Source organism: Oreochromis aureus, linkage group 22 (genome assembly GCF_013358895.1).
Source record: "Oreochromis aureus strain Israel breed Guangdong linkage group 22, ZZ_aureus, whole genome shotgun sequence".
Lineage (NCBI taxonomy): Eukaryota > Metazoa > Chordata > Actinopteri > Cichliformes > Cichlidae > Oreochromis > Oreochromis aureus.
Window position 1 is genome coordinate 27,799,095 of NC_052962.1, and position 27,778 is coordinate 27,826,872.

At 40.6% G+C, this 27,778-nt stretch overlaps 4 protein-coding genes across 6 annotated transcripts; 1 reads left to right on the forward strand and 3 right to left on the reverse strand.

Moving 5' to 3' along the window:
• Nucleotides 1-15: 15 nt before the first annotated feature.
• Nucleotides 16-4,353, reverse strand: xkr8.3 (XK, Kell blood group complex subunit-related family, member 8, tandem duplicate 3). The gene is made up of 3 exons (XM_031738038.2): nucleotides 3,762-4,353; nucleotides 2,592-2,779; nucleotides 16-2,507 (listed from the first exon to the last, which is right to left on the reverse strand). Exons 1-3 carry the CDS (start codon nucleotides 4,085-4,087, stop codon nucleotides 1,756-1,758), a joined length of 1,266 nt encoding a protein of 421 aa, XP_031593898.1. The 5' UTR covers nucleotides 4,088-4,353; the 3' UTR covers nucleotides 16-1,755.
• A 1,710-nt stretch (nucleotides 4,354-6,063) lies between these two features.
• Nucleotides 6,064-12,379, forward strand: srsf4 (serine and arginine rich splicing factor 4). 2 transcript variants are annotated; one of them, XM_039605470.1, is made up of 6 exons: nucleotides 6,064-6,233; nucleotides 7,339-7,523; nucleotides 9,323-9,432; nucleotides 9,887-10,101; nucleotides 10,191-10,268; nucleotides 11,399-12,379. In XM_039605470.1, the coding sequence occupies exons 1-6, from the start codon at nucleotides 6,127-6,129 to the stop codon at nucleotides 11,916-11,918; spliced, it is 1,215 nt and encodes a 404-aa protein (XP_039461404.1). In that variant the 5' UTR covers nucleotides 6,064-6,126; the 3' UTR covers nucleotides 11,919-12,379. The 2 variants fall into 2 exon arrangements, with proteins under 2 accessions (XP_039461404.1, XP_031593888.1); XM_031738028.2 differs by lacking the exons at nucleotides 6,064-6,233; nucleotides 7,339-7,523 and adding an exon at nucleotides 7,530-8,884.
• A 2,093-nt stretch (nucleotides 12,380-14,472) lies between these two features.
• msto1 (misato mitochondrial distribution and morphology regulator 1) lies at nucleotides 14,473-21,205 on the reverse strand. 2 transcript variants are annotated; one of them, XM_031738049.2, is made up of 14 exons: nucleotides 20,996-21,205; nucleotides 19,754-19,883; nucleotides 19,532-19,601; nucleotides 18,987-19,062; nucleotides 18,541-18,598; nucleotides 18,295-18,448; nucleotides 17,365-17,479; nucleotides 17,085-17,219; nucleotides 16,854-17,006; nucleotides 16,490-16,621; nucleotides 16,084-16,268; nucleotides 15,411-15,515; nucleotides 15,192-15,304; nucleotides 14,473-15,111 (listed from the first exon to the last, which is right to left on the reverse strand). In XM_031738049.2, the coding sequence occupies exons 1-14, from the start codon at nucleotides 21,077-21,079 to the stop codon at nucleotides 14,852-14,854; spliced, it is 1,770 nt and encodes a 589-aa protein (XP_031593909.1). In that variant the 5' UTR covers nucleotides 21,080-21,205; the 3' UTR covers nucleotides 14,473-14,851. The 2 variants fall into 2 exon arrangements, with proteins under 2 accessions (XP_031593909.1, XP_039461403.1); XM_039605469.1 differs by having other exon boundaries at nucleotides 18,295-18,451.
• A 2,468-nt stretch (nucleotides 21,206-23,673) lies between these two features.
• Nucleotides 23,674-26,453, reverse strand: apoea (apolipoprotein Ea). The gene is made up of 5 exons (XM_031738041.2): nucleotides 26,383-26,453; nucleotides 26,094-26,157; nucleotides 25,565-25,715; nucleotides 24,601-24,888; nucleotides 23,674-24,287 (listed from the first exon to the last, which is right to left on the reverse strand). The coding sequence occupies exons 2-5, from the start codon at nucleotides 26,134-26,136 to the stop codon at nucleotides 23,981-23,983; spliced, it is 789 nt and encodes a 262-aa protein (XP_031593901.1). The 5' UTR covers nucleotides 26,137-26,157; nucleotides 26,383-26,453; the 3' UTR covers nucleotides 23,674-23,980.
• Between the last annotated feature and the right edge of the window lie 1,325 nt (nucleotides 26,454-27,778).

Genomic DNA, 27,778 nt, shown 5'->3' on the forward strand with positions numbered 1-27,778 from the left:
AAAAACAAAAAGAAGTGACTTAACTTAGGAACTACTTTAATAATTGCACAGGACAGATGAGGTAAATGTTTAACAGGAAGTAATCCCCTTAACTTTTCATACCAGCTGACAGCATGCCAAAAAGTGGCTCCAAACACTAACAACTCTTTGTTTACAGAACAGAGTTTCAACATATTGTAAATGATGATGTGGAGGCAGGTTTACTCAAAAAGCTGAGAGAAGGATGTGCTTTCAGCTCTGCATGGATACTAAAGTAAAAGTATTTTGGCACATGACATATTTGAACAAGCTAAACAGATTTGGCAGCTAAATGCAGAGAAATATCTAAAACATTCATGTCTGTGACAAATCAGCAGGTTAGCTGAACTCGCTTTACAACACAAAAGAAAAAAGGAGAAACAAAGCTAATGGATTTAAAACACTTGACCAGCTTTTGAAAAGAAACTATGAACGAAGAACTTACAGTGAAATTTACATTCAAAAAGGTTCCAGCAGCAACTCTAACAAGATAAAATAAAACACACACACAACAACAAAGGTAATTTAAAACCTCAGAAACAATTTTTGCAGTGTTTCAAAAATGAATTTCAATTTAGAGGGAAAATCCAGATCTCCCAGACTTTTAATAAAAAAGAAAACCCACTAGAAACATTGTACAAATGTAAGATTGCTGTTTTTATTGTACTCTTTAACCAAGTCTCTGTATTAAACCACTTATAGCTTAGTTTTTATAACTACATATAAAAGAAAAGTTTAGCTTTTTCAAATTCTATTCTCATTCTATTTCTAGAAATCCTAAAGTGAACTGAACTATAAAACCTATATAGAAAAACTGTCTTTCTGCTCACATTTAACAGTAATATTTAGGCTACTAACAGGCTGGAGTAATAAAACACAATTAAAAAGCACACAAACAGATTTGGTTTAGCTTATTAAACTATTCCTGCTTCAAACAGAATGAAAAATTAAAGCTGTATGCAATTTTTTTTCTAATGTAATTTATACATTAGCCACAACACTAAAACCTTTAGCAGAATATGTATTCGCTGAGAACACACATAAACCTACCAACCACCAAACGCCCTCACAGCTCCTGTGTTGGTAACCCAGCAGGTCTGAGAGGCTTTGACAGCATGAGAGGACGTACACATAATTAGGCAGGTGGTGTTAATGTTGTGGCTGACTAGTGTTTGTATAGTTACGGTACAGTACTTGTGGTTGTAAGAAGCCACTGTGGGAGCATCTTTGTGTAAACGCCGGACTGAGCCGAGTGCTCGTCAGGTTATTCATTTGACATTTCAGTTAAAAATGTATCCAGAAATCCCCTTTATCACAATATAAACACTGTCTGTATATTTATGCTTGAATGTAAAAGTACACTTAGTGTAAATACAAGTTTGTTATTGCAAGTTTCTTGTTTCATGTACGATTTTAGAATCTGTACTTTGAAGCCACAGAAGGGAATGGTTCACTTCAGACATGTTTGCACTAGTGGGAATATTCGCATTGGCAGAATTGGCAGAGGTGATATTGTCCTACGTGCACATTGGACTATGAAGCTACAAGTTGGAGACCAACTAATGTCTGATCTTAATTTGTCAATCATTTATGTTCTTAAGTGCACTTTGGCTGGGAAAATTTCAGAGTTTTAGTGCACATTGGAAAACTATTTTAGTGCACTAAGCCTGCAGAATAAAACTGCAGCACAAATCTGAGAAACAGAAACAGATGCTTCATTCAATAAAAACTCAGACATCACAGATGAGGGGGCTCGGTACCGTTTGTGCCGTGAGGGTTTCGGAGGACTCTTTGATCTGTGTAAAAATTATTGGCATGGCAGGCCATGCGTTTGTTGACAAGTGTAGAGGACGGGGTGCTGTCCTGGATGGAAAAGTCTCTAAAGGACACTTCTGCATCAGGCAGATCACTGGGCAGTCCAGGCTCCCTCCCCAGGGGTCTCCACAGTTTAGGGTGGAAACAGCAGTAGTACAGGGTTTTAAAAAGCAGCCCCAGGAGGTAAGTGAGAGGTAGAGAGATGAGAAGTGGGAGGACGTACACATCGGTCTGGACCAGGTCTCTGTAGCACCACCAGGTCACCAGCAGGATCGCCCCATCTATGGTCATGAAGGAATGGTAGATTAGGCTCCTCCCACGGGTCCGACCCTCAGCCACGTTAAACCAACTGAAGTACCAGATAAGCCCCACAGTGGACCGGTACAGCCACTCCCCACCCACACTGTCCATGAAGTTTGTCCTCTGTTGCCACGCCCACAGCAGGAAGACGAACCACAGCATCAGAAAATGGGCGGCGATGAATCCAGGAAGGACAGAGGAGAACAGGGCGAGCGCCGCCACCCGTGGGGCGATTAGCAGCAGATTCCACAGGAAATAGATTAAGGAGGACCCCCATCCCTGCTTGGCTTTGTCTACGAGGAAGGCTCGCAGGCAGCGGTGGTAATCCACCACCATCCAGGCTATGGAGGTGGCTGAAGCAGCAATACTTACAACTGAAAAACAGAAGTCAAACCAAGAGGAAGTAAACAAGTGCACAACTGTGATGTTTGCTTGCTGTTCACAGAGAGAGAACTCACACTGAACGGTCCTGGCCTTGTTGGTGCGAAGTATGACGTAGATCATCAGGGTGAGCTGAGGGGCGCTCTCACAGAAGGTCTCGATAAGACGGAGCATGCTCAGGTCATGTATCAGGTAAACTACATACTCTGACCCTTCCTCTTTCCTCCACCAGACTCTAAAGCCCTGACGTATGGCGGAGATGTGCCTGAGTGCGGATGGGAGAGCAGCGTGAGAAAATGACACAGCAATGAACAAAACAAACTCGTGGAAATAATCAGGTATGATTCATTAGGAGAGGTCAAAAACAGAGTGACTCTGAGCTTTTCATACCTCATTAAATCATTTTTATGCAGTCAGTTGTGCTCAGACTTACTGGATTTACAACTCACCACACCTGACACTGACATTTGTATCTGCCTTGAGGTGTTTTAACGGAACATATATGGTTTTATTTTTGATTACAAAATAAAGAAAGTGAAAAAGCTACGCTGAGGAAACTTTTGCAACACACATTCAGAGACTTTAGCTGCTGTTGAAACACTTATTGAGAAACAGATTCAGTGATGAATTGGGAGTGATTACATGAAATGGGCTTACTAACATTTAACAGCTGTGTTTTACATTTACTTAGTTCCTTAAACTAAAACCTGGGATGTTTTACTGTTTTAAATTATTAGCACATTGAGTTTATTTATCAATACCAAACTTTAAAATGTTTAAAACAGGTACTACTATACCGTAACACCTTTATTCATAAAGCACTTCAGGGTTCACAAAGTGCTGTACATATAAAATAGCATAAACAGAAAATAAAATCAAACGTTTTAAAAAACAGAGATTAGAGAAAATAGAAAAATAGAGCCAACCTCTCAAAAAGTGCCTGAAGCTTCAGCAAATAAATATGTTTTAAGACGAGTCTTAAACTCAAAAGGCGAAGATGCGCACCCGAACAATCAAGCAGCTGTATTACCCCGATGTTTAGCAAAAAAAATTTCAGTTTGAATTTGTGGACTGTGGACTGTGCACTGTTGCTGTTCAAACATGAAAAACCCAGTGTTAGAGCTAAAATAAAATTGCTTTAAGCCTGCCACACTTCCATAAAATCCTGCCTTTTAGTCTTCTCCTTACGTGGCGCTGGGTGACAGCTGAGAGTTGGGAACCCTGCGTTAAAGCACCTACGGGTTTACCTAAAGAGGAAGCCCAGTTGCAGGACATGCAGCAGGCAAGATAACTTCACTCGGTCCCCGAAGAGCACGCTTTTCGCCCCGGTCTGTGCGCTGAAGCCCGGCAGCTCTCGGTCGTACTTGAACCAGAACCAGCTGAACATCTGGACCACGACGGACGACAGGACCATGAGGCCAACCAGCACTCCGAACCAGAAGAAGTCACCTCGGCAGTAAAACTCAGTGGCCACCCAAACATCGGAGCCCCAGTCTGCGAGGAAAGTGCACACTCCGATCACGGAGAAGACGAAGTCGGTCCAGGAGTACTTTGAAAAAGTTCCGCGCTCCATGGTTGAGCCTCCCTCTCTCAGCTAGCTGTCCACTCGAGGTACCCGTTTCTGAGAAGCTAACATTTAGCTAACGTCGTGTACCGTTATTTTCCTCCCAAAGTGGCTCCACAGTCTTCTTCACCACGATGAAGAGAAGTTGCCGAGGCTTTGACATTTTGAGCTCCAGAAAATTAATGTTAAGCCCCAAGATAAATAAATTACGTTAAAAACTAAAGATGACGTCCAAAGAGAACAGCGGGTGTGTTTGTGTTATTCTTAGCCCCGCCCACCGCGGCTCATGCAGGTTTTAAAAGCATCACAGTCACAGCACCGCGAACCGCTTTCCGACATTCGCCATTTTGATTTCAGGCATGAAGCCAGCAGTTGCGGAGACTTTCCAGCAACGGCCTCGTGATTATAGTACTCTTAGGCCACCACAAATAGTTGTTTCTTATACACACACACAAAGTTTCTGTAGTTGTTTAACTACGCTTTTAACGTCTATTTGTTGTTTGTAATCCGGTGCCATCAGGGAGTGAGTCTTGTCGCAAATCCTTCACGGACCAATCTCCCACTGTTATACCTTTGCGTGAATTGCACCCGATAGTTTCTCTGTATTTTCAATGTTTTAAACAAAGCTTTGAGACTTTTCATAGCTATGGATGCTTACAGATTTATTTGCATATTTAGAAATCCGATTACGTACACTGATTTGAATAGACACACACAGATTTTAATATGCACACAGAACTGAGATTCACATTCGCACAAATAGTTTTGGTTCAATAATAACCCCACAATTTCTGTGATAACTAGGAATGGAAACTCTTATCCAACTGTGGCTCTGGTCTAACTGTAAATTCCAACCCTGATCCAATCAAAGTTATTTTCATTAATTCTTAAAATATCCTAATCGCACGATATTTTTTCTAACTAGCAAAATAAATAAAGTTTCAAAAAACATGCTTGTCAGATACACTTGTTTGTTGATTTTGGGTTTTTTTCTCATTAATAAAAGTAACATTTAATTAAAATTAATTATTTCATATTTTCAGGATTTCATCACATTGGCATTATATAAACAAAACATTTTCAAGAACTGGGTGAATAAATTGTTAGTTTACACCAGAAAGAGAACATATGTGTCAATTTAATAGTTGGTTCCAGCCTATTTCAATGTGAAGCTAAATCTTCAATATCAATTCAATCTTCAGCCTCTAGCAGTTTTCTTTTTGTTCTTCTGTACAATATTTTTGGCTTTGATTGCTGAAAAGATGAGTCACTTAGCAGTTCATTTAATTAAATTACAGAAAATTAATTTGTGATGAATTAGGGTGATTAAGATATACATTTTTAATCCAAGTCTTGGTGATTTACTTTAGGGAAAAAGCAAAACCTGGTTACAACATGGTTCACCTTTAAAGGTGAACCATGTTGTATGAAGTTAATGTCCTAAATTACTAATTTAAAATGTTTAAGAAACATGCCTAATCTGCAAATTGAAATGTTCCAGAAATATTATTAGACTTTTAATCTAACACACACACACACACACACACACACACACACACACACACACACACACACACACACATATATATATATATAGATATAGATATAGATATATATAGATATATAGATAGATAGATAGATAGATATAGATATATAGATATATATAGATAGATAGATATAGATAGATAGATAGATAGATAGATAGATAGATAGATAGATATAGATATGTATATATATATATATAGATATATCTATATATATCTATATATATATCTATATGTCTATATATATAGATATATATATAGATATATATATGTGTATATATATATATAGATATATATAGATATATATATGTTTAGCTTACACACATTCTGAGAGGGAGACATACTTCCGGGAACGGTATTAAGTTTAAGACACCCCCCCTTTAGTCGCGGCCTATCATATCAAAGGAGGGCTTTACGTATGGCGGCAGTTTCACGCCTGCGCTGTAGCCGCTTAGTTGTTGTCGGGTTTCTCGTTTCGGCAGCACGCGCGAAGGAGCCAGCAGCATGTCGCGGGTGTATATCGGAAGATTGAGCTACAGAGCCAGAGAGAAGGACGTAGAGAGGTTCTTTAAAGGCTATGGGAAGATACTCGAAGTCGACTTGAAAAACGGGTAACGATGCTGTGAATTAGTCGTGTTTAATATTGAAATTGCTGCGTGCAGGGCCGCGTACGGCCTTGTTGAATCCAAAGCGGGTCAGACTTGCTAATGCTAATATAGCTACTTTACACCAAATTTCGGTTTTCCCGTTATTATGTGTGTGTTTTTCCCACACGGTCGTCTCAGTTTTGCATGAGTGCTTGTTTTATCGATGTAAAGGTCAAGCTAATTTTTTCCGTCTTTATTGTTGCCTATTGTTTGCGTTAGCGCCAAACCGCTAGCGAGCTAATGATGGACGTGGCAAAGTCAAAGGCGGCTGTGTGCATTACACGCAAACGGTCTGCTGCAGCTGTAACTTCACCCACCGTCATATTTTAAACTCAATATGAAAATGGTAGTCGGAATATTTTCAACTGTATGCATAGCTTTCCTTTACGTAAAATATCTATCTGCGGTCATACTGGCGCTAATCTGAACAAATTAACGTGTAGTGCCGCTAAAATCTAAGGCTCCAACCGGATGGTGTTTATTGTCTCTATAATATGGATGAATAGTCTGTAAAGTTCGATTATTTGATCTGTAGTGTGTCACAAAGCTATGGAAAAATACCCACTGATAGCTGAGATATCTAATTTACAAAAATGCAAAGCAAATAAAATTGTATTTGTTCACATTTGAGGAACTGGTGTATTGAGAAATTTCTGTATTACAACAGCCAACAATATTAAATGAGAGCTATAATTAAAATTGGTTCAAGTCGAATAGCTTAATAAATTGTAGTAATTCAATAAAAATACAGAAAAGCCATAGGAAAAAGGTTAAAATGCATATTAGTAAAATAAAAAGAAAAGAAAATAAATTATGCAAGTTAAAACAAACACAGCTTGTCAGCCAAAAAATAACTAAACAGAAGCAAAACTTAAGTAAAATTTGCATAAAGTATTATATCATAAAACACTGATAACAGGAAAACACATAAAAGGTTAAATTTAAACAACAATAATAAGTTATCCCGCTCAGTTACCTGCTTCCATCAGTAACATTGTTACATTCCTGCACCTCTGCTCTAAAGTCCTTTCTTCTTCATTGTTTAAACATGTTTTATTTTTATCTGCAGGTATGGGTTTGTTGAATTCGATGACCCCCGTGATGCTGATGATGCAGTATATGACCTAAACGGCAAAGAGCTGTGTGGAGAGAGGGTCATTGTGGAGCACACCAGGGGACCGCGTCGTGATGGAGGCTATGGTGGTGGTGGTGGTGGTGGAGGTGGTGGAGGAGGAGGAGGAGGAGGAGGACGGAGTAAGTGTCCAGCGGTGTATTGCCCGTATTTCACGTGAATAATAATTTATAAGAAATCTCATTTATTTCAGGGAATTCTTAAATTTCATGGGGGGCAGAACTGGTCCTTGGTGGCTAATGTGCATTCAGTTTATATCATAGTTTCATGGTGGAAACTGACAGAGGTGGTTTTTCTGTAGCTGGTTCTTAGAATTGGGTGGGGTGGAGTGAGGTGAAGCTGACTTGTTCTCTCTTAATTCAATTTTAGTTTCTGGGTCACACCTCCACAGTAGTTTCATCACGGTTCACCTTTGTTGCGATCTCAATGAGCATTCCTGGTTTCTAGTGGTGTTTTTTAAATTGGGGAAATCTTACTCATGTACAACTTAACTGTTGCTTCTGCGATACAGTCCCTGACAGATGGCAGCATCTTTCTTTCTCTGATGGAAAGCTGGAAACAAGCAAGGTGGAACCTAAGAAAGAAAATGCCACCACTCTGCCGTCTAAAGTGAACATTTAACAGTTTAACCACCATTTGGCATGTTATCACAGTCTGATTACGCTTTTCGAATCAAGATTTGACCAATATCTGATCCTTGTGTCTGGTAGGTGTATCCCCGATACCTCTAGATCATTCTTTGAGAACCAAAGGGGAATTATTCCTGCTAAGCCGCTGACCTCATTTTCTTTGTTTTGGTCGTTGAGCCACTCCCACCCGTCCACATTTCACTATTGTTCTGGCTTCAATGAGCCTTCTAGGTTTCTAGTGGTCTCTTAGCCTGCGAGTGCGTCTGAGTTTCTGGACAGAGCAGTAATTTGGTTTTGAATTGCTTTGCTATACATCACTTCACAGCTCCTACTCAGAAAAGAACAGCAGGTGTGGGAGGAGGTGTCGTAACATGATTAAATCTGTGTGCACCAGAGCCACCAATGACTTCTTCAAATATCTTGGGTTTCCATGTGATGGATTTGAAACTAACAATACATGTGAATGTGTGATGATGCGGGAATTGGCTTACTAATTAAAACCAGTATAAATGTATTGATTGAGCATTGTAGAGTAACTATTTGACTGTCAAATATCTTGTAATCTATTGATGTCTTATTCCGTTTTTATTTCATTTAAAGTGATTGTCAATTTAAAGGTAAAGATTTAACAAAGAACCTCAATGTTTTAATTGAAAGAGTCCTTTGCTGACTGCCTGCCCCTATTGCTGGCCATGGTGTCCCCCCTTTCCAAGAGTGTGGTTTGACCATTCTGGGCCCCTGGGCAGACCAAAAAAGGGAGCCATTGTGAATGAAGACCGCTTTTCCCATTAGGCCCAGGCCGGGTGGTGAGGATGCCATGGGGTTAGGAACAGATGTGGGTTCAGCTCTTATAGGTGCCTGAAAAAAACAACATGTTTTGTATCAGTGAAATGTTTTTAGATAGGATAGATTAGACACTTGATTTAGTTCACCGTAAGTACTTCCTCCATCAGTTATTAATTTGAATTTTATTCCTTTTTTCTTTTCTTTTTTCTTATTAAAATAGGTCTGTTGAACATCAACCAAAATTTAATATCCATAGGGTTTTTTTTCTTGTTGGCTTAAAAATTTAAAGAAAGACTAATAGAAAGATATAATTAGGGTCTTTTTAGGCATTAATAGCTTTTTCTTTTCTTTTTTTCAGCCTTTTTGCTTTTTCCCTATTTTGTTTCCTTTCCCAAGAGATTATTGATATATTTTAATAGTGTGTAGCTGGAAGTTTAGTATGACTGCACCATCCCGGTTGCTTTCCAGTCCTCATTGTTCCTTCTGTTTCCTTGTTACCCTGAAAGGTGGATATGGACGCTGGGGAGGAAGAGACAGATATGGTCCACCTATACGGACAGATTATCGGCTTATTGTTGAGAATCTTTCCAGTCGCTGTAGCTGGCAAGACTTAAAGGTACGTTTTTGCTTAATTCCCCCTCCTCTCTCATATTAAATACTTATTGTGAAGGACGTAAGGCTTAGAGTCTTGATAAAAATTGACATGCTTTCTTTCTAGTTCTTAAAAAAAAAAAAAAAAAGTGAACAGTTAGTTCAGCATTTTAACATTTCCCCATAGCTAGACTGAGATTTTCCCCTTCTTTTTCTTTCTTTCTTTTAAAAAAAAAAATTGCCTAATTTTACCCAACTTTAAGAACGTTGCATCATATTTGATTTTTGTTTTTATTGTGGCCACATAATTATATAAACATTCATAAAGCATCACTGCAACACACCCATTCTGATCAGGTTGTCCATAAGGAAACATGTAATATGAATCCATGATTCAGACGCTCTCATGGATTTTATGTAAAATATTTACGTCCAGTGGACACATTCTCATTATCTCATCTGTTTCCTCTCCTTGGTAGGACTACATGAGGCAGGCGGGTGAGGTGACTTACGCTGACACCCACAAGGGCCGGAAAAATGAGGGGGTGATCGAGTTCAGGCTCTACTCTGATATGAAGAGGGCCCTGGAGAAGCTCGACGGCACAGAGGTGAACGGCAGAAAGATCCGGCTCATTGAGGACCGTCCCGGTGCCAGGCGCCGCCGCTCGTATTCTCGTAGCCGCAGCCGTTCCAGGTAAAAACGACACTGTTGTGTAGTATTATATTAGGAGTTGCATGCTGCTGCAGTTGGACCCAAGACCTATAAACGGTATATTTTGTCAGGTCTCGCTCCAGGAGCCGCAGGTCTCGTAAGAGCCGCAGCCGCAGTGAGAGCAGCAGTCGCAGCCGCTCCCGCTCAAGGTGAGAAAAACTTTATTTTGCTGTTTTGTTCAGAAATTGATAGATGTTAGATCGTTTTTGTCCTCTCACTAGCTGCCTTGAGACTTTGTATCCAGTTCAGTTTGTTTTTATGAGTATGTTACAGGAAACGTGTTACGCTCATTTATAGCTTTCATATTCGTAGACTGTATTAGAGTTACTTTGCATGATTCAATTCAAAGGTAAATCTTTCTTATCCTCTTTGTTGTGACTTATTACGTCATCTTGTCTGTAAGAAGCCGTTATAGATTCTGTGCTCACAGCCAGAGCCGTGAGACTGAGATTGCCATATTAGGATAGAGCTCTCATTCTCACTGTAGAGGAAAGCTAGCTGAAAGTAAGGGTTTACGTTTACTTCTATAGTGACCTAATTAATTCAGACTTTGTGTAAATATGACCATCCATTACTGTGTGTGTGTGTGTGTGTGTGTGTGTGTGTGTGTGTGTGTGTGTGTGTGTGTGTAAAAATAAGGAAATGCATAATGGGTTTAATAATACATGCACATAAATGTGAATAAATCTCCAGGTCAAACCTTCAGTCTTTGTCATAGAATGATGACATCAGGCATTGGTTTGTAAAGTGACGCTAAGCTGCAAACTGAGCGTTTTCAGGACTGCAACTGAAATTAGGACTGCATGCTGATTGGCTAATCCTCTGTCATTAATAATAACAAAGGATGAGCAGATGCTGGATAATCCTCCTTTTGTGATACTTGGTTACCAAATATGACTGATCGCATAAATTAATCATAAGTGTTTACTGAGGTTAGCGCTGAGGGCTGTCTTACTGTAGACTTCTATAGGGCAAGAAGTCTTTTTTTGTAAACACGAGTATCGTTCTTGGTGGCCTTTAAAAAGAATGAAGACTACGTACTTTCTCTTTATTGTCTTTAGACAGGATGTAGACATTTGTTTAAATTATGTCTCTCAGATGCTTTTAAAGCTGCTCACAATCATTTCATTTTTGTGTTGCTGAACATCACAAAAGAGAAAAAAGACCTTAGAAAACCTAAAATTCTAGTAATTTTACCCAGCTTTTCAGTGCTTTATGTTAATAAGAATTTTGGTGGATGGTTTGTTGCAATAAGACTTGGTTTGTCTTTTGTCCACAGGGCTGCTTCTCGCTCCCGCAGTCGATCTCGTAGCAAGAAGAATAAGGGAAAGGGCAAGAAGGAGGAGGAGGAGCGCAGCAACGGCGCTCAGAAGAACAAGGATCGCAGCCGGAGCCGGAGCCGCAGCCCCAAGAGTAAAAAGAGCAAGAAAGAGGGGAAAAAGGGCAAGAAGGGGGAGTCCAGGTCCAGGTCTCGCTCTCGGTCTCGCTCCAGGTCTCGTTCTAGATCTCGTTCTGCATCTGGAGCTAAGGATCAGTCAAGGAAATCTGTCTCAAAGGGCCGCGAGGAGCCCAAGAGCGATGACGAGGGCGGCGAGCCTGAGAGAGGCTCACGCTCTCGTTCTCGTTCCCGTTCTCAGTCTCCTGAGGAGTCCAAATCCAGAGCCAGGTCTAAATCAAAGTCCAAATCCCGTTCCCCCTCACCTGCCAAAGCCCGCTCCCGTTCCCGCTCCGCCTCCCGATCGGAGTCCCGCTCTAAATCCCGCTCCCAGTCTCGTTCTCGTTCCCGTTCTCGCTCCTAGTTCAGATTTTGGACTGTTTGTCACAAGCCCTCCTCCCAGTGTCTCCCTCCTGCCCTCTATTTACATTCCCCGTACCCGACAACACTATCCTCACCTCCTGTTTTTTGATAAGTAGCTGTAGAATACCAGGCGCTCATGCTCGATGTCTCTTATGCACATGCTACTCCATTTCATTTGCCCTTTACCAACATACGTTTTCATTAGAGGTGTTTGTAAAAATAACAACAGGGTGCAATGTCAGTTTTATAAGTTGAAACGAAGGTATGGTATTTGTCTTAGCCTTTTTTAATCAAATGTAGAAGCATACTGTTTTTGTCGATATGCTGGTTGGGAACACCTTCCCCACTTTTGTGAAATCCTTGTAATCTTTGTTTCACATTTAAAAAAAAAAAAAAATGCTTGTTCTTGACTTGTTAGAGTCATGTTTGTGTTGGTAATAAATTCGGTGTGTGAGGGAAGCAGGTCGGCTCTTATTTTTATTTATTTTTGCATGATGAAGAAAAGAAGTTGAACAATTTTTAGAAAATGTTTTTGGGTTTTGTTTTGTTTTGTTTTGTTAGGGGTTAACATAGGATTAATTGGCTTAGAAAAACTCAAGGTAGTTTTTATTTGTTTTTAAAAAAGCCAAAGATGTGTTTTGTAAAAAGGCTAGTTTGACTGCAGTGGTGCTGGCAGGCTTCAGTTTCATATCTTGGTAAATTCCCCTCAAACTCAGCTGATTACACGTTTTTGTCTAATAAACAATTAATGGGCACATTTTTATTCACACCAAGCTTAATATTACATTTAAATTTATAAAACTCATTCAAGCCACCTGTTTTCCACATGACAGACATTTAAGTGGGATAAATCATAGAAACCTGTTACCATGACTCCTTGGATCACGTGGTTCACCATACACCTAATATTTAATGGTTTATCTAAGACTGACTTTGAAGGCAGAACTTGTGTAATTTCTTTGTCAGTAAAATAGCTGGAAGACCAACAATTCAGTCCTCGGACTCTGATTTTATCCATAGTGTGAGAAGAAGAAAAAATGCAGTAGAAAGTCCCCAATTTTTACTTTTATACTTTGTGTGTTTCACATCTTACAAAGCCATCCAGTCTGTCAGACCCGTTGGCTGACATCGCTGAGTTGAACTATAGCTGCTGGTGAAATTGGTCAAGTCAGTTTTCCTTAGGTTTCCTATGGGTATCTGCATGTGAGCCATAACAAGAGCTGGCTAAATACTCTTCGCACAGAGGAAAGAGACAATGTTTGAGAATTATGAGAGTTCATAGAAGGAAAAACAGAGGTGACTCAGATCATGAGAATATTTTCCATTTTATGCCATAAGGTTTGAATATATTCAGTGGCAGATTCTCAACGTTGCAGTGTTAGAACTAGAAAGGTTTGGTTTACAAGACCTGTGCTGCCAAATGGTATGGGGACTAATTAATTTTAGATCCGTTTAATAGTTATTTGCACTACTGAGCACTCTAAACAAAAGTTATAGATTCCCATGATCAAGTTGTTTGTGCATGTGTGGCAGAAGGCTGTGTGAGTGAGTGAACCAGAGCAAGGTCAAGAAACAAAAGCCCTGGTAGATAGATGTTGCCTCAGATGCAGGAAACTAGATAACAGGTTAGAGGGAGGGAGGCAGATGTATGTGTCCATCCCAATGTGAAGCTGCAGCTGAGGGAGGAGAGGAAGAGCGGAGCTTGGCTAAGTCTAAACAATGGCCGCTTCTCAATAGGTTTTGACCAATCAGATAGACGCACATTCTCTTTATAAATCTCTGCACCGCTACGTTAGGATCATCTCTCTCCCAGCAGTTGGCTACAGCAGACTGCTGCTGACTGGTTTTCTAACCGGAGGAAGATCCATGTACATGAATTATCCTTTGAACTGCTTGAGTCATTAAATCTGTCTAACTTGAACTGGACCAGAGCTGTTTATCCTAGAAAAAAACAAGAACACACAACAGCAACAATAAACCTTTCTTATCAAGTTCTTGTGTGAAGAAAATATTTCTATAAAGATTAAACTTTATTAAATAATTTAAGTTTCACCACAATTCAGTCCGTATTAGTCGTTTACATTTTTTAATACTTTAGTTTGACCTAAATCACAGAAAGCTTTATTAAACGCAGGACTTGCACTGGATTATTGATCCAGCATGAACCAGATGATAAGCATTACAGATATTTTTGTTTAACTTTATAGGCTCTTTATTCCATTTTTAAATGTTATTACAACCATGGTAATTTATATTTTTGTCATGATCTGCATGAAACAAGTGTCTAAGATGTGCTTTTTGTAGTCCCATCTTTAGCAAATTGTGGTTTTAACACAGCAGACTCACATTAACATCTGCTGTCATGTGATTAAGGCGCCCAGTGTGAATGCATTCATTATTTCCTTAGTCTTATGTTTTCCTTTGAGGGGGGATTTTTAATTTTTTATGATGTTCTATGAAAGGTTTGCAGCACAAACAGGCAGACTTGGCCGAGGATACTAAATGTCCCATTAAATTAGTTGATTACACTTTGGACAAATTACAAAAACCCCAAAGCATGTTCAACAGTTTACTGTTCATTTGAGGCCGCAGAAAACAAACAAACAAAGAATCCCTTTCTTTGCTCTGAGAGCTGTGAATGCTACAATCTGTGCAACCTGTGGTGAAAGCTACGTCTTTGTGTAAATACAGTCCTATGATGTGCATTTTGTATAAAACACTTTTAATTACATATGAACAGTCATTGAAGTACAGTCGAAAGTCTTCACTGAAAACTAAACTACACGGGCAGAACGTCATCTTCTCTGTCACCCAGTACTTCAGTCCTCATCCTTTCACACAGCAGAGCACAGCTCCTCTCCGTCTCCCTGCATCAGGCTGACAGCAAGCAGGCTGGCAAACAAAGCAGGCAGATACAAGTTGTGCTAGCCAACTTCAGTCATCGTCCTCTTCCTCGGAGGAAGAGCGCATCACGCCTCTGCTGTCGTCTCTGTAACACCGGGCCAGCAGGCGCAGCTGCTCCAGGGCCTCCTGGTAGTCTGTCACTTCAGGCCCTTGAGAAAGGAAGCTGGGGGCAACACGGCGGATGTCGAAAGCACTCGCACCGCGATGCAGCTCGGATAGCCAGGGATCAAGCGCAGGACCCGACTGGAGGGAAGTCATGATGGGTACGGAGGAGACGACACGGGGCGGACCTGCAGAGAAAGATCATTCATCAAAACCTATAACAGAACAGCTCTGTGTTACACACAGACAAAAACAGAAAAACACTCACTGCCAGGCGGGGGCGGCTGGCCCTCCAGGAAGCCCTGAGCACCGAGGGATTGACTGAATATCTGTGGGAAAGGTGGCGCCAGCTTACTGGGAGTAGAAACCAGCTGCAGAGCCCTGAGACAGTGATGACAAGATGATGGAGAGAGCAAGAGTGAGAGATGAGAATTTGTTAGAAAAAAAAAAAATACAGCAAGTGTCATGTGTCAGTGCAGAGACTCACAGAGGGGCTGAAGGATAGAAGGATCTGATGTAGGAAGCCAGGACGTCCTCACCGCTGTGGAGACTGTGCAGAGGAGTGGGCAGTTTAGTTCCTGCAGCCAGCGAGCTGATGAAAAAGAGAGTTAAAGGGAGAAAAAAAAAAGCATGTTGCTCCAAGCTGTTTATTCAAAAATGCTGACAAACTGACTTTTTCTATATCATTCACCACCTTAGCTGAAGTTTAACCCAAAGTCATTAGCATAAAGACACCACAGCAACATCCCTGAAAAGGGTGCATTAACCATCACAGTGGCAGACACCCAAGAAAGGGTTTCCAGTATGGAGAGCTGGACAACGCCTGTTATCAGGTACCCTGCTGAGGCGTCTGTTTCCAGTAAGGGTCCTAGGCTAGACCCCTCATGCTAAATAAGCCTCCAGTATGAAGAGTTGGACATGAGGGGGAGAGATAAATATGAATGCTACGGCAAGGGGGAGCCAGGACGACGGTCAAGGGGGAGATATCCACCCAAGTGGACAAAGGCACTAATCATGGCAGCACAGGAACAAGCTCTGAGGCTGGGGTCTATAACAACCAGCTATCATAGATGAAGAAGGTCAGTGGTAATTTTGTTGGGGCAGAAGCAAACTTAAAGAGTCAGAGTAGAATATATCTGAATCAATAACTTCATTCTGACCTGATGAGTTTCTGGCCTTCGAAGCCTTTGAGTGTCGCCCACTGGCCGTAGCATCGGCCGTCTCCTGCTTCAGCGCACCCAGACAGAGGCCTCCACGGCAGTACGTCGGTGTATGTGCTCAGGGCGTCAGGGAGAGAGGAGCCGTGCATCATGGGAAAGGGGACGGCACCATAAGCAGCCACAACCTGTAATTTAAACATTGTTTACCATAATCTCAGGCATCTCCACAGATAAAAATAACCTAGCTGAAGCATCCAGATGGTCCACGTGGGCTTGTGAGGCTCCATCTCCTTTATATACCTATAGAGCTTCGAGCTAGTTCCTTGCATGACTTGATTAAAAAACATAAAAATAAGAATATATGCTGAAGGGGGGAGAAGAAAAAAAAAGAAGAATTGTTAAATACCTTCCTCCCTGATACAGCCAGGTCATCTGCCAACTGCCACATGGGGACGCTGTTGTTTCTCAGCCTGTAAGGTGCAGTAAGGGTGTCCAATGCCAAAGCCAGGACAGAACTGGAGTGGTACCACAGTGAGGGCTGGCACAGAAGACAGACAGATATAAATTAAACCCCATGCTTATATAATCCTGCATACATGCACATGTCAACTGGGTCTCTATGAGTTTAATTATCTCTTTAATCAGACCTGTGCCAAAGTTTAAAGTTTGAGTGCTTACATTTGGATAGAAGATAAAATAAGTCAGTACAAGGTCTTAAAATAATTGCTTGTTGACCAAGGACACAATAATAGTACTATAGCCAGTCTCACATCATAATTGAGGTGGGTGAACGTCGTGGGAGAGGACGGTCGTCTCCCCAGACCACCTCGCAAGGTCAACGGGCAGAACAAAGAACTGTGACTCGCCATGTGTACCATCCCTAAAGTGCAGTTTAGCAGGCGGTAGAGATCCTTCACTGGCGTCTGTTCAAACAGAGACAACAAATATTAATAAAGAAGCCCCATTACAAAACATTTGCTTTTATAGAAAGAGACACTCACTGAATCTGGGTGACTGACAGGTAACATCCCCCAGGTTAGGATGCCCCTCCCTCCGTAAGAGTCGTGAAGCAGCTCAGTCACCTTCGACCCCAGACCTGCAAAGCCATCAGCCAAGTCACACAGCACCTGGAAGCCCTGAAAGGAAAAAAGGATTGAGGAAGCACAAAGAAATATACAAGAAGCTGGCATATATGAAATGGTGTACAAGTAAATTTTGATTAGGTCTTAGAGTAAAAATAAATATTTTTAACTGTAGAGGAGAGTGAAATGGAAGAGTTACCTGAAGGTAATCGCACTCCTCCACAAAGAAGTGCAGCCTGTCCTCCAGCTCCTCGAGCACAGACCCCTGGAGGAGAGACTCGCCCTGGCCGAAAGCCTCCAGACGGTGAGCCTCTCTGAACGCCCATGAAAGCAAATATAAAGCAGTGTTAGCACTCAGTTTAAATACCTCATAAATGTAAGTCAGCAAGACTCAATGACAAGCCTTTTTAAGCGTGGTGGAGAAGCAGGTGTGGGTATGTTTTAGATTTAATTTAATGCTTTATTTCATTCTGTCAACTAACTTAAGAATAAAATTAATTTAGAAAACTGATTGTTCTTTAATTTTATTCTAAAGGATTCAGGTTTCGTCTAATTACTTTAATAAAACAAAAAAATGACAGCTTGGATACGTGAAGTTGTATAATAAACTTGTTTATACATTTTCTGCTGTCTCTTCCATACTGACCCACAGAGAACAGTGAGTTTTAATCCTGATTGTGAGGGAAGGCTGACATCTAGTGGTGAAACGCAGGTGAGAGCCTTCCACTCTTATTTTGTGGTCTAATATGGGAGGTTATATGGTTAAGCTGTCATAACTGAATTTCTTGTTTCTGTCTGTTAATTTGTGTTTCATACGTTTTGTCAGGTTTTGTTCATCTTAAAATAAGATGATTTTATGTGAGCACAAACTAACATATTCCTCAAAATCCTGCACCGTGTTTTGGGTTACAGACTCCTTTTTAAAATGTTTTCTGTGTCATAATAATCTCGATCTGGAGAAACTTCTTTGGTGACAACATACAACAGTTTGCATAATGAGGTATGTAAAATATTGGGAACATTTCCCAAACATTTTAAGTTGTTTCTATCAGATGTGACAGGAAATTCTGCACCTGCAGTTTTTATGTTGAAGTTATGGCTCTAACAGGTAATGTTGCACCCGCCTTACCCATCATGGTTGTACTGGTGGATGACCGAGATGGTCCGAGGGTGCAGGTGGATCCTGAGGAAGTCAGACCACACCTTCACGCTGCCCTCCAGCCTGTAGCTCTTCTGTACTCTAGCCAGGTGGCTATTCACCGTATCCACACTCAGTGACCCTGCTGCTGGGAGAGATTGTTTTTTTTAAGCTCATGTGATGATTTTGGTACAGAAACTTGCATTTCATGCAGGTCTGGGTCAGAGGTTTTCATACCTGAGCACTGAGGCTGGGCGCTGGAGGGAAAATATGCCTCTGCGAGCATCTCCCCTTTCTAGACACAAAGAACAGAATGAGGGGCTCAACTCTTTGGAGACGTCTCTATTGAGCTATGTTTTTCTGGAAATTTGCTCTCGCACAGCCAGTTTCATCACTTATTGCATTCTGTGGATTAATTTGGGAAGCTATGACACACAGCAGTGTGTCCTGTTTATTACTTACTTATAGGGATTTTTACAAAGAGAGAAAGCAATGGTGATCTGTAACCTGGTCGCAGTCAGTGATCGCACTACATGCATGTGAGTCCAGCTGAATAACACCCACAACTACATCTTCAAGCTTTCAGGGCACCACACACTTTGACCCGACTATAACTGTAATGTGTGTGTGTTTGTTGTGAAAATCTCTTTGTGTCAGTTTTCATTTCTACTTGAAATACTCACATCCAACTTATCAAGGTCTTCGAGGAAGGAGTTCTTTGCAGGAGGACTTTGTTCGTGCATCATGATACTTCCATCCCTGACGAATTAAAAACATTTTTTAGTTTTCAATATATACACTATAAATGAACAGCCTTTTATGAACAGCATTAGGACCAATGGATGTAATAAATGGATTAGTTAAGAATAATGGCGACTGTCAGTGCAACCCCTTAGATACCCCGTAGATACACCTATGATATCAATTACAAAATCCTACGTTGCCTCATTTTCATGTCATCGCATTCACAAAGTGTCCATACCACCTGCCCAGCAGGATGACTACAATACCTCATTCCTTTTATCACTGCAGGGTAAAAAAGGATATGCTATAGGATTTGATTTCTCCTAAACATAAATAGATTTAAATGTAGATAAATAAATGTAGTAAATAGGCCATATGTAAACAAAACAAAAACAAAAAAAACATGTGACAGTTTTGAACCAGAAATGAACACAAGTAAAATTTGTTATACCAGGCAGAAAGAAATAGAGAGGCTCTCGTTTACCATGTGACAGCAGACGTGTCCTTGCCTGCGTCGTACAAACTTCCCTCCTGTCGCAGAGTACGAAGACTTCCTGTTACAGAAGGAGAGAAAGACGGTCAGAATTAACCAAAAAAACTTTATAACAAGTGCTTTAAATTAATGCTAACATATTATATTTCCGTCAGTCTGTAAACTGGACAAAGTAAAGACACAAAGGTTTCAGTATTTCTAAAAGCAAGTTACCTTTGAGATCCATGGCAATGAGTCGTGGTGTGTAGGTGACGTGGCCGCCCAGAGTCTGTCCTTCACGAAACACGACATCACTCTGGATCTCACCTGGCGGTGTCTCCGGATCGTACGATAAAGATGCATCCTGCAATCAAAGAGAGGAGCCCCTCTGTTTATCTGCTAACACGGTCAAAGCAATCACACAATGCTTACAGACATTCACAAGGTAAACACATCATTGTCAACAATCAACAGTCGCCTTCATGAATGGATAAACAGCAGACTGACAGTAAGGTGCAAACCACTGATTACATGGACGAACAAGAAGACCAGATTAGACTTTACCAGAAAACATTTAAAAGAGCACAAATCTGGGAAAAAATAAAGAAATCTTTGCACAGATGAAACCTAGATCAACTTGAACCAGAACACTGGAAGAGAAAAGTAAGGAGAAGGAGAGACACCGATCATCATCCCAAGAATACCACAGTATCTGTCAAACATGGGAAAGGCAGTGTTGTTGCATGGGCACATAGGGCTGACAGTTGAACCAGGTCATGAGTGTTTGCTAATGAAGTGACTTGACAAAAGTAACAGGATGGATGCTGATGTGTACAGGCCTCTACTTTCTGCTCAGCTGAGCCAAAAGCTGGAAAATTCATTAGACAGTATTTCACAGTGTAAAAGAATAATGACCCCAAATGATCCTGCAAAAGCAACCCAAGAGTTTCTGAAAATTAAGTATTCCTCCATGACCAAACAAGCAGCAACTGAAGGTGGCTGCAGGAAAGCCTGATATAGAGCACCTAGAAGGGGATGGGGAGGAACAACAGATTTGATAAGGTCCAATTTTGGATCTTTACCCATTTATTAAAAAGAAGCCTTATGTTTTAAAATACGAAAAGTTTTTAATTGAGGTAGAGCCTTTAAAAATGGGGAGACTGTATATAATAATGTTTGCTTTAAAGCTTGGACCAACAAATTATGGACCTAGCTGTTCATGTAACATTTCTGAGCGTTTTCTCCTGTACCTGTCTTCATGTGAAGCTCGTAACAGTTTGCTAATTCAGCAGCTTTAGCCAAATAAATCTTGGCGGTTATGTCTCTGTTTATGGTCAATGCCATGCTGGTCAGTTTCACCATACTTCATGCCCCCGTTCGTCAGACTAACCAGAGCTAACTCACAAGTTTGACAACACATGCACAGCTAACGTTAGCGAGCTAGCCTAGCGTTAGCCTTGCACGCGCACTCCTCACCTGTAAATTCCACCAGTGAGTTCCCGCAAAGTTGGAGTAATGTCCGAGCTGGAGGGTGATCACCTCTCTGCAGAGGCTGCTCATCGTAACGGAAATTAACACGCGAGACACAAAATAAAGTCCACAACTGCGAACATGATGGGCATGTTTAGAAGTGACGGTAATGAGAGGAGACGAGCTAGCAGCGGCGACGGCTTCAGGCCATTGGCTGACAGGAGAGTAAGGTGAAATGTGATTGGATGGACCAGCGACGTCAGTATGATAGTTTGGTTTCACTGTGCCTTATATTCACGTGTGGTCCAACTATCCAGTTCTACAGTACTGCGTGTTTGATTGTTTATTAGACGGTTTCACTCAAAGAGTATGTGACAAATATTTATATTAAAACTTATCTGAGGCTTTTTAAAAAAATAACACAATAGTGAACACAATAATATGAGTTATGAGTAATAAATGTGTTTAAAAATTTAGGTGATGGTCTCCCTGCTGCTGCGGAGCCTGGGGCGGTCTGCTTGCCTCCACCCCGGGGGAAAGGGTCACATCTCTTGGGTCTGGGTGCCGTTTCCCCCTCTGGGGGCGAGGGTACCTGGACCCGGGGCATAGAGTATGTTTGGGGAGTATGATTGTGTGTACATGTCTATATATGTCTATCCCTACGTTGGGTGAGTGCTGAGTGTTTGTATATGTGTGCATGAGGGTGGGAAAGCATGTTTATGTCTGTGTGTGCCTGTTTGTCTGTGTCTATATGTCAGGTCGGGTCTTAGACTCCACCTCCCTGGGTACTCCCAGGCCCTCCAAGTGTGGAGGCCTATCTCCCCTCACCACACTCCCTGCTGGTAGCTGATGCCCTCAGGGGTTGGTGCATTGGTGGTTCTTGGTGTCCGGGGCTGGGCGCTCAGGTATGCACCGGCTCACTCCCGGTGGCTACTTGGCGGGGCCCGATGCCTGTCGCTCGGTCAGGCCTCTTCCGGGGCAAAGGGGGCCCTCGGGCCTCCGGCCTCGGGGCCTGCAACTCGGTTCACTCTGGCACAGCTGGCTGCCGGCAGAGCCGGCGGACACGCCAGTGCAGCCCCCTCTGGCTTCTGCTCCGTGGCTACTGGGTGACCCCCTCGTCTGGGGATCTCCTCAGCCCTTCCCAGGAAGGTGGCACGGATGCCCCTCCGGTGGTGCTCCTTGGGCTCTCGCACTCTGGGTCCTCTGGATGTCTGGAGCCTGGATCTCCTCCATGCCTGCTTCATGCCCTGGGGGACGGGGCTATGGGCCTCCACACCCTCTAGCAGACCGTTACATGGGGAAACCTTTTGTATACAAGCGCGTTGATCCACACAGGTGTGCACACGGGTGTTCACTGTTCGTAGACATAAACTACACCTTTCTTAGCTGCTACTTCAAAGCACATTGTGCGCTGTCTGTCCTGCGTGCTGCACAACAACTTTCAATATTTAGTATTTACTGCTGTTCACACTCAGCTAGATTAACGTGATGGTGTTGTGTTTAGTATGTTGCTTTGTTTTTGTTTGGTTTTTTTGCTTGTCTTCTTCTTCTTTTCTCTCAACAGGTGATCCAGGAGATTTTTTTTCTTTCTCTTTGTCTTTATAAGTGCCCTTTCTCACTGTCCCTTTTCCTTCTGTTTTCTTTTCCTTCCTCTCTTTCTTTCTCCCTTTCCTATCCCCCAGTCATGTCTGTCCCATCTGTAACAACTGAAAATAAAATAAATAATAACAACAAAGTTTGATCAAATGGACCAATACGGCAATGCCATGATGATCCATTTGGCAAAATAAATCCATTTGGTATCCTTGTTGGTCTTCAGACAACAATTCTGACGGCTTAAGAACCAAATGGGACAGACAAAAAAAAAAAAAAAAAAAAAAAAAAAAATATGGGTGATGTTTGCTTTGAGAGTGATTTGATGGACAGGATAGAAGTAGAGGATCTAGAAAAATCATATGATATGTGCACCAGCCTCAGATATTCCTCTGCCACTTCTGACTTCGGGTTTTAGTTTGTAGAAACGTTTACTTTGTGTTTGTGTACAGCTGATGCAGAACCTTCCAGATAAATATTCAAATATCCAGGCTCCCTGAACTTAAAGTGACAGTGGCCAGATCAGTTATTTATATTTCCTAACCAGGTTTTTATTTCTACGTTTTATTTTTTTATTTATTTATTTTAATGAAGTTTAGTTTCAATGAGTTTCCTGAATGAATTTGCTTGATGTAGTTTCTTTTTTTTTTTTTTTATAAAAACATGGCCAGGAGCAAAAATTTCAGATGAACACATTTAAAACAAACACTTTATGAAGACAGCTGACTCACTGTCCAGAAATCTCAGCAAGCAAATACACTAAAGGCTCATCAGGGAGGCTGTGTTGATAATTAAAACGAATTATTTGTATATTTTTTGTCTTTTAGTTTATTTTATGAGCACACAAAACAATTCAAGATCCTGTTTTTCTTTCAGAAGTGCAGTTTTTATTTTTACTTCAGTTAACTAAGATATTATTCAAGTTTAAATTTCAGGATTTAGTTATCATAATAATGCGATTTTTAAAAAGGTATATTTTCTACTGTAGAATCTTTAATATGCTTATGATGGCATACCATTTGATGTGTAGGAAAATGTTCTGTGCAATTTATATGTCGCTTTTAACAAAGCGTAGCAGTCAAAGGCAAAAATAACTTTCAAACACAAAGTCGTTTATTTTCCAGTCTCCATATGCTCTGCAGGAAGTAGTCTTTGTCTTGTTTTCAGGATGTTCATCTCATCAAAGTGTAACTCTTTTAAATCAGGTGTTTGAATGTGAGCAATTACTGCAAATGAGCTGTCTGAAGATATTACAGAGAACTCAAATGTGAGCAGCTGGTTTTTATTAAAGTCACAGGGAGTGATCGAACAAACACATTTGATGACTTTAAACTGTTGAATTAGGGTTTTAACTTATGAAGCGATGGATAAATGAGCAGTCCAGGCTAGTTGTAGGGTTTACTGGCTTCCACTGAAATAGGACACGCAGGACTGAAAAAAGTCGCGCACATCCTGCATCTTCTCCTTCAGGGTGGATCGCAGGTTGTCAGCGGTGTCCTCAAGGCGATCTTTGATGTCCTCAGCTGTATTCTGAATCTTGAGCTTCATGTTCTCCATCTGAGACGTCAGCAGGTCCTTCAGGGTGGTGATCTTTGCCTGGGCGTTGTCTCGCACCTGAGCAAAGTAGGGGTCCAGTCTAGTCTTCAGGTCCTCCACATTCTCAGAGGTGCGGGACTGAAGCTCCTCGAAATACTCTGCGACATGTCTGAAAAAATATATGTTTAAATATACTTTTTCATTAAGATACGACTCTCATATATCATTAAGACATTAAGTCAAACTGAAAAATAGACTAAAAAGTGCTAAAAGTTCCCACCAAGTTCAAATTCTTTCCTCCTTTCACACCAAAACGTTTTTACATTTTAAATTCACCAGCTAAAAAGCATCAAATCCTAATATATGAGCTGAGTTTATGTTATTTCACCTGAATAATCCACTCACTATCATTTCCTTTGTTTTTCTACACTGTTAAAATAACCCAAACATTGTTATTTTTCTGGTGAGGTTGTCCCACTCACTTCTTGATCTCCTGTGTGTCCTTGCTGAGGCGCTTCTTCATTTTACGGGTGTAGGTGGAGATCCGGCTCCTGACGTCGTCGGTGTTCTGCTCCATCATGGTCTGAAGCTCCTGGACGTATTTGTCCATCTGCTCTCGGGCCTCAGTCATGTGTTCACGGAGTTTGTCGGCCATGAGCTGCAGGTCTTTGCCCAGACGATCTGCGGCCTCTTGAGTGTAGGGAGCCAGCTTGGTCTGCAGGTCATCCTTGTACATGGCCAGCTCTGCCATGCTGTCCTGGATCAGGGTGCTGTTCATGGACGGGAGAGGAGATGGATCGGTTTAGAGGTTTTGTCTGTGGTTTTGATGCATTCGTCATCCAAAGGGGGTAAAGATGGGGTAAGGGCTAATCAAGAATGTATGAAAGCATCACATAAGCTCTGGATGCACTGAATCATTTAAGATAAATAGAAATATCAGCAGATTTTAATTGAAACACTGAGAAAGATCTGGTAAACTACGAAAAAGCAAAACTCAGTAGACGCACAAAGTGCAGGTCAAAGTTCAGCTCTCAACATGTATCACCTCACTGCAACCTGCTGATCAGACTCTAACACTCTGCTGTTATATAACAAAGCAAAGGCCCAGCACCTTTTTGTTAAGAGCGTTCCTGTTGTAGATTCAGTTTTTCTAAGTCGTGGAGTTAAACTTTAGTAACTGGATAGAAGCAACTTATATTTAATTTATGAAGTGAAAATTTCTCTGAACTTGAACAAAAATATTGAAATTAATGGTTGACTGCTGAACTGAGACATTGACTGCGACAATTTATGCAGGTTACTGTTTTATATTAATAAAGGATAAAATTCTATGAGCTGGAATCAATTTTTAATCACATTTTTAGTGATTTAAATGCAGCCGACAGCCAAGCAGCACTGATGAAAGTCAGTATGCTTGACTATGATTATAGGAATGATCGAACTCACTCCAGTTCTCTGCTGATCTGGGAGCTCTTGATGTCCTTCACCACCGCATCAGCCTTCGAGTTCAGGTCCGTGATGTAATCCCTAAACTTGTCGACTGTGGTTTCCCAGCTGTTCTGCCAGTCCTGCTGAAGCACGCTTCGTGCATGGCAGCCTGGTTTGAACAAAGGAAAACATGTCAAATGGTCCCTTTTGAATGGAAGAAGTTATCCATCTTTGATCAAAAGTTGCAAATTGTAGTAAAAGGCTTTAAATATGTTTTAATTTGTCAAATCTGGGATACATAGCAGCATTTGACTATGATAGAATAACTCTGACGACTAAAACAGCTGCAGGATACATAATTTGTTTTATTCAGTATGTAAGTAAAAGTTGAGTTGGTGTAAACTGCATTTTTTCAAAATAAAAGCCCCCAAATTTAACAGGAGCTTTAAAATTTGGGCATCTTTCCTCATTTTCTTCGCACCCCTGTATTCTACTATGCATCCACTTTTCTTTCTATTATTTGCCCCTAAATAGACAATGACCTCACCTGAGAAGACCGCCAGCGCAAGGATTACTGCAAACACCTTCATGATGACCAGAGATTAGGACACCTGGAATGTGATGTACAAATACATTTTAGTTACAAAAGGCTAAAAAACCTTATCCAAGAGACCTTTTGTTGACCAATACATAATATTTTTGTTGTCTAAATCATCTAACCCTCATTTGATTTGATTGATGAATCTAATAAGTATTAAAATAATTTGAACTACATAAAGAAATTCAATTGCTACGACTGAAACCAACTTTTAAAGATTTCAGATCCGTAATCTTACCTCAGCGATCTGATCTGTGACGTCTGTGAGAACGACTGAGCTCGTCTCCCAGTATTTATACAGTTTGGGTGCTGTTGATGTAATCACATAGATGTCAAGAGGAATTCTGACCTGTGGCCGAAGTTCCTGACTCAAACTGCGTTGTTGTAACTTTATTGCTGAGCGTGTTGTTTTGGCTCCACGTCGCACACAGAAAGGAGACGTGCAGACACAGGTCACAAATAGTAAATACTTTAATTACCTGGACTCACGGCTTCCTCTCTGGATCTTCTGCTGAACTGTGTGTTTTAGTTTGTTAACTAAAGTGTGATTCTTTCAGCCACTCTGCCTCGAGCACCATCACATGATCAGAGAAACACGATTTTTGGTTTTCTTTTACCGTGACCTTTTCTACCACTGACAGCTGACAGCACAACACTGAAAAGGTTAAAGGTCGTGTTTTTTGATATCATTGTTCATTGGATCTGGTGCAAAGTCTTCTTTAATTGCCACTGTGTTCATTTCTAGGACTGATATAAGATGGGAAACTTTCCAGTTAGCAAGTCTGACACAGAACAGAGCAAAGTTAAACGCTTTATTGTCTGCAGATGTGGGAACTTACATGTAGCCTGCTTCTTATTAAAAAAATATTTTTTAAAAAAACATGCAAAAAAAATCTGAAAAGTCATGAAGACATTTGCACTAACATACAGTGCTTTACAAATATTTAGACCAAAAAAACTTTCAATTTTTATTTTATATTTTTTATTTGTAAGAAGTCAGAAATTAATCAAATATGTATTTCAATCACTAAAACTATTTTTTCTGTTCAAGAATCGCATTAAATAACAATTAGCATCTTAATCAAAAAATAATAACACGTTTTACTGTTTTTTTCAGCTGTTTTCTAAAATAGTAAATGTGAAAAATAATGGATAAAAAAATTATTATATTTTAGCATTAAAAATGTATCATTTTGTTAAAGATGTTGCACATACTGGTGGATAAACAAATATAGAAGCAAAAAATGTTTTGGTAATTACGAGCATGTTTAATACTGTGCCATAAACCTTACAATAATACATTTGTAAAGCACTGTACAGTAAAATTTATGTATTTCAGCATAAAGGAATATTGCAATCCAAGCACACTGTGTGTACTTGTTTGATTTATTTTTAACAGCCAAATAAACTATTAAATTTATTACTTCATGTTAACATTACTGTTTGAAATTGTGTAATTAAAACAGATAATATTCAGTAGTGCATTTATTACACACTAAATTGTTTTTATTCATTTATTTAATTTATCAATTTAACAGTTTTGCTTGTCTTATTTTTTTTTCTTCTATTTTGGCCTCTGAAAGTAAATTAAAAACAGCAACACTAAAAGTTATTTAATCTTCTATTTTAATTAG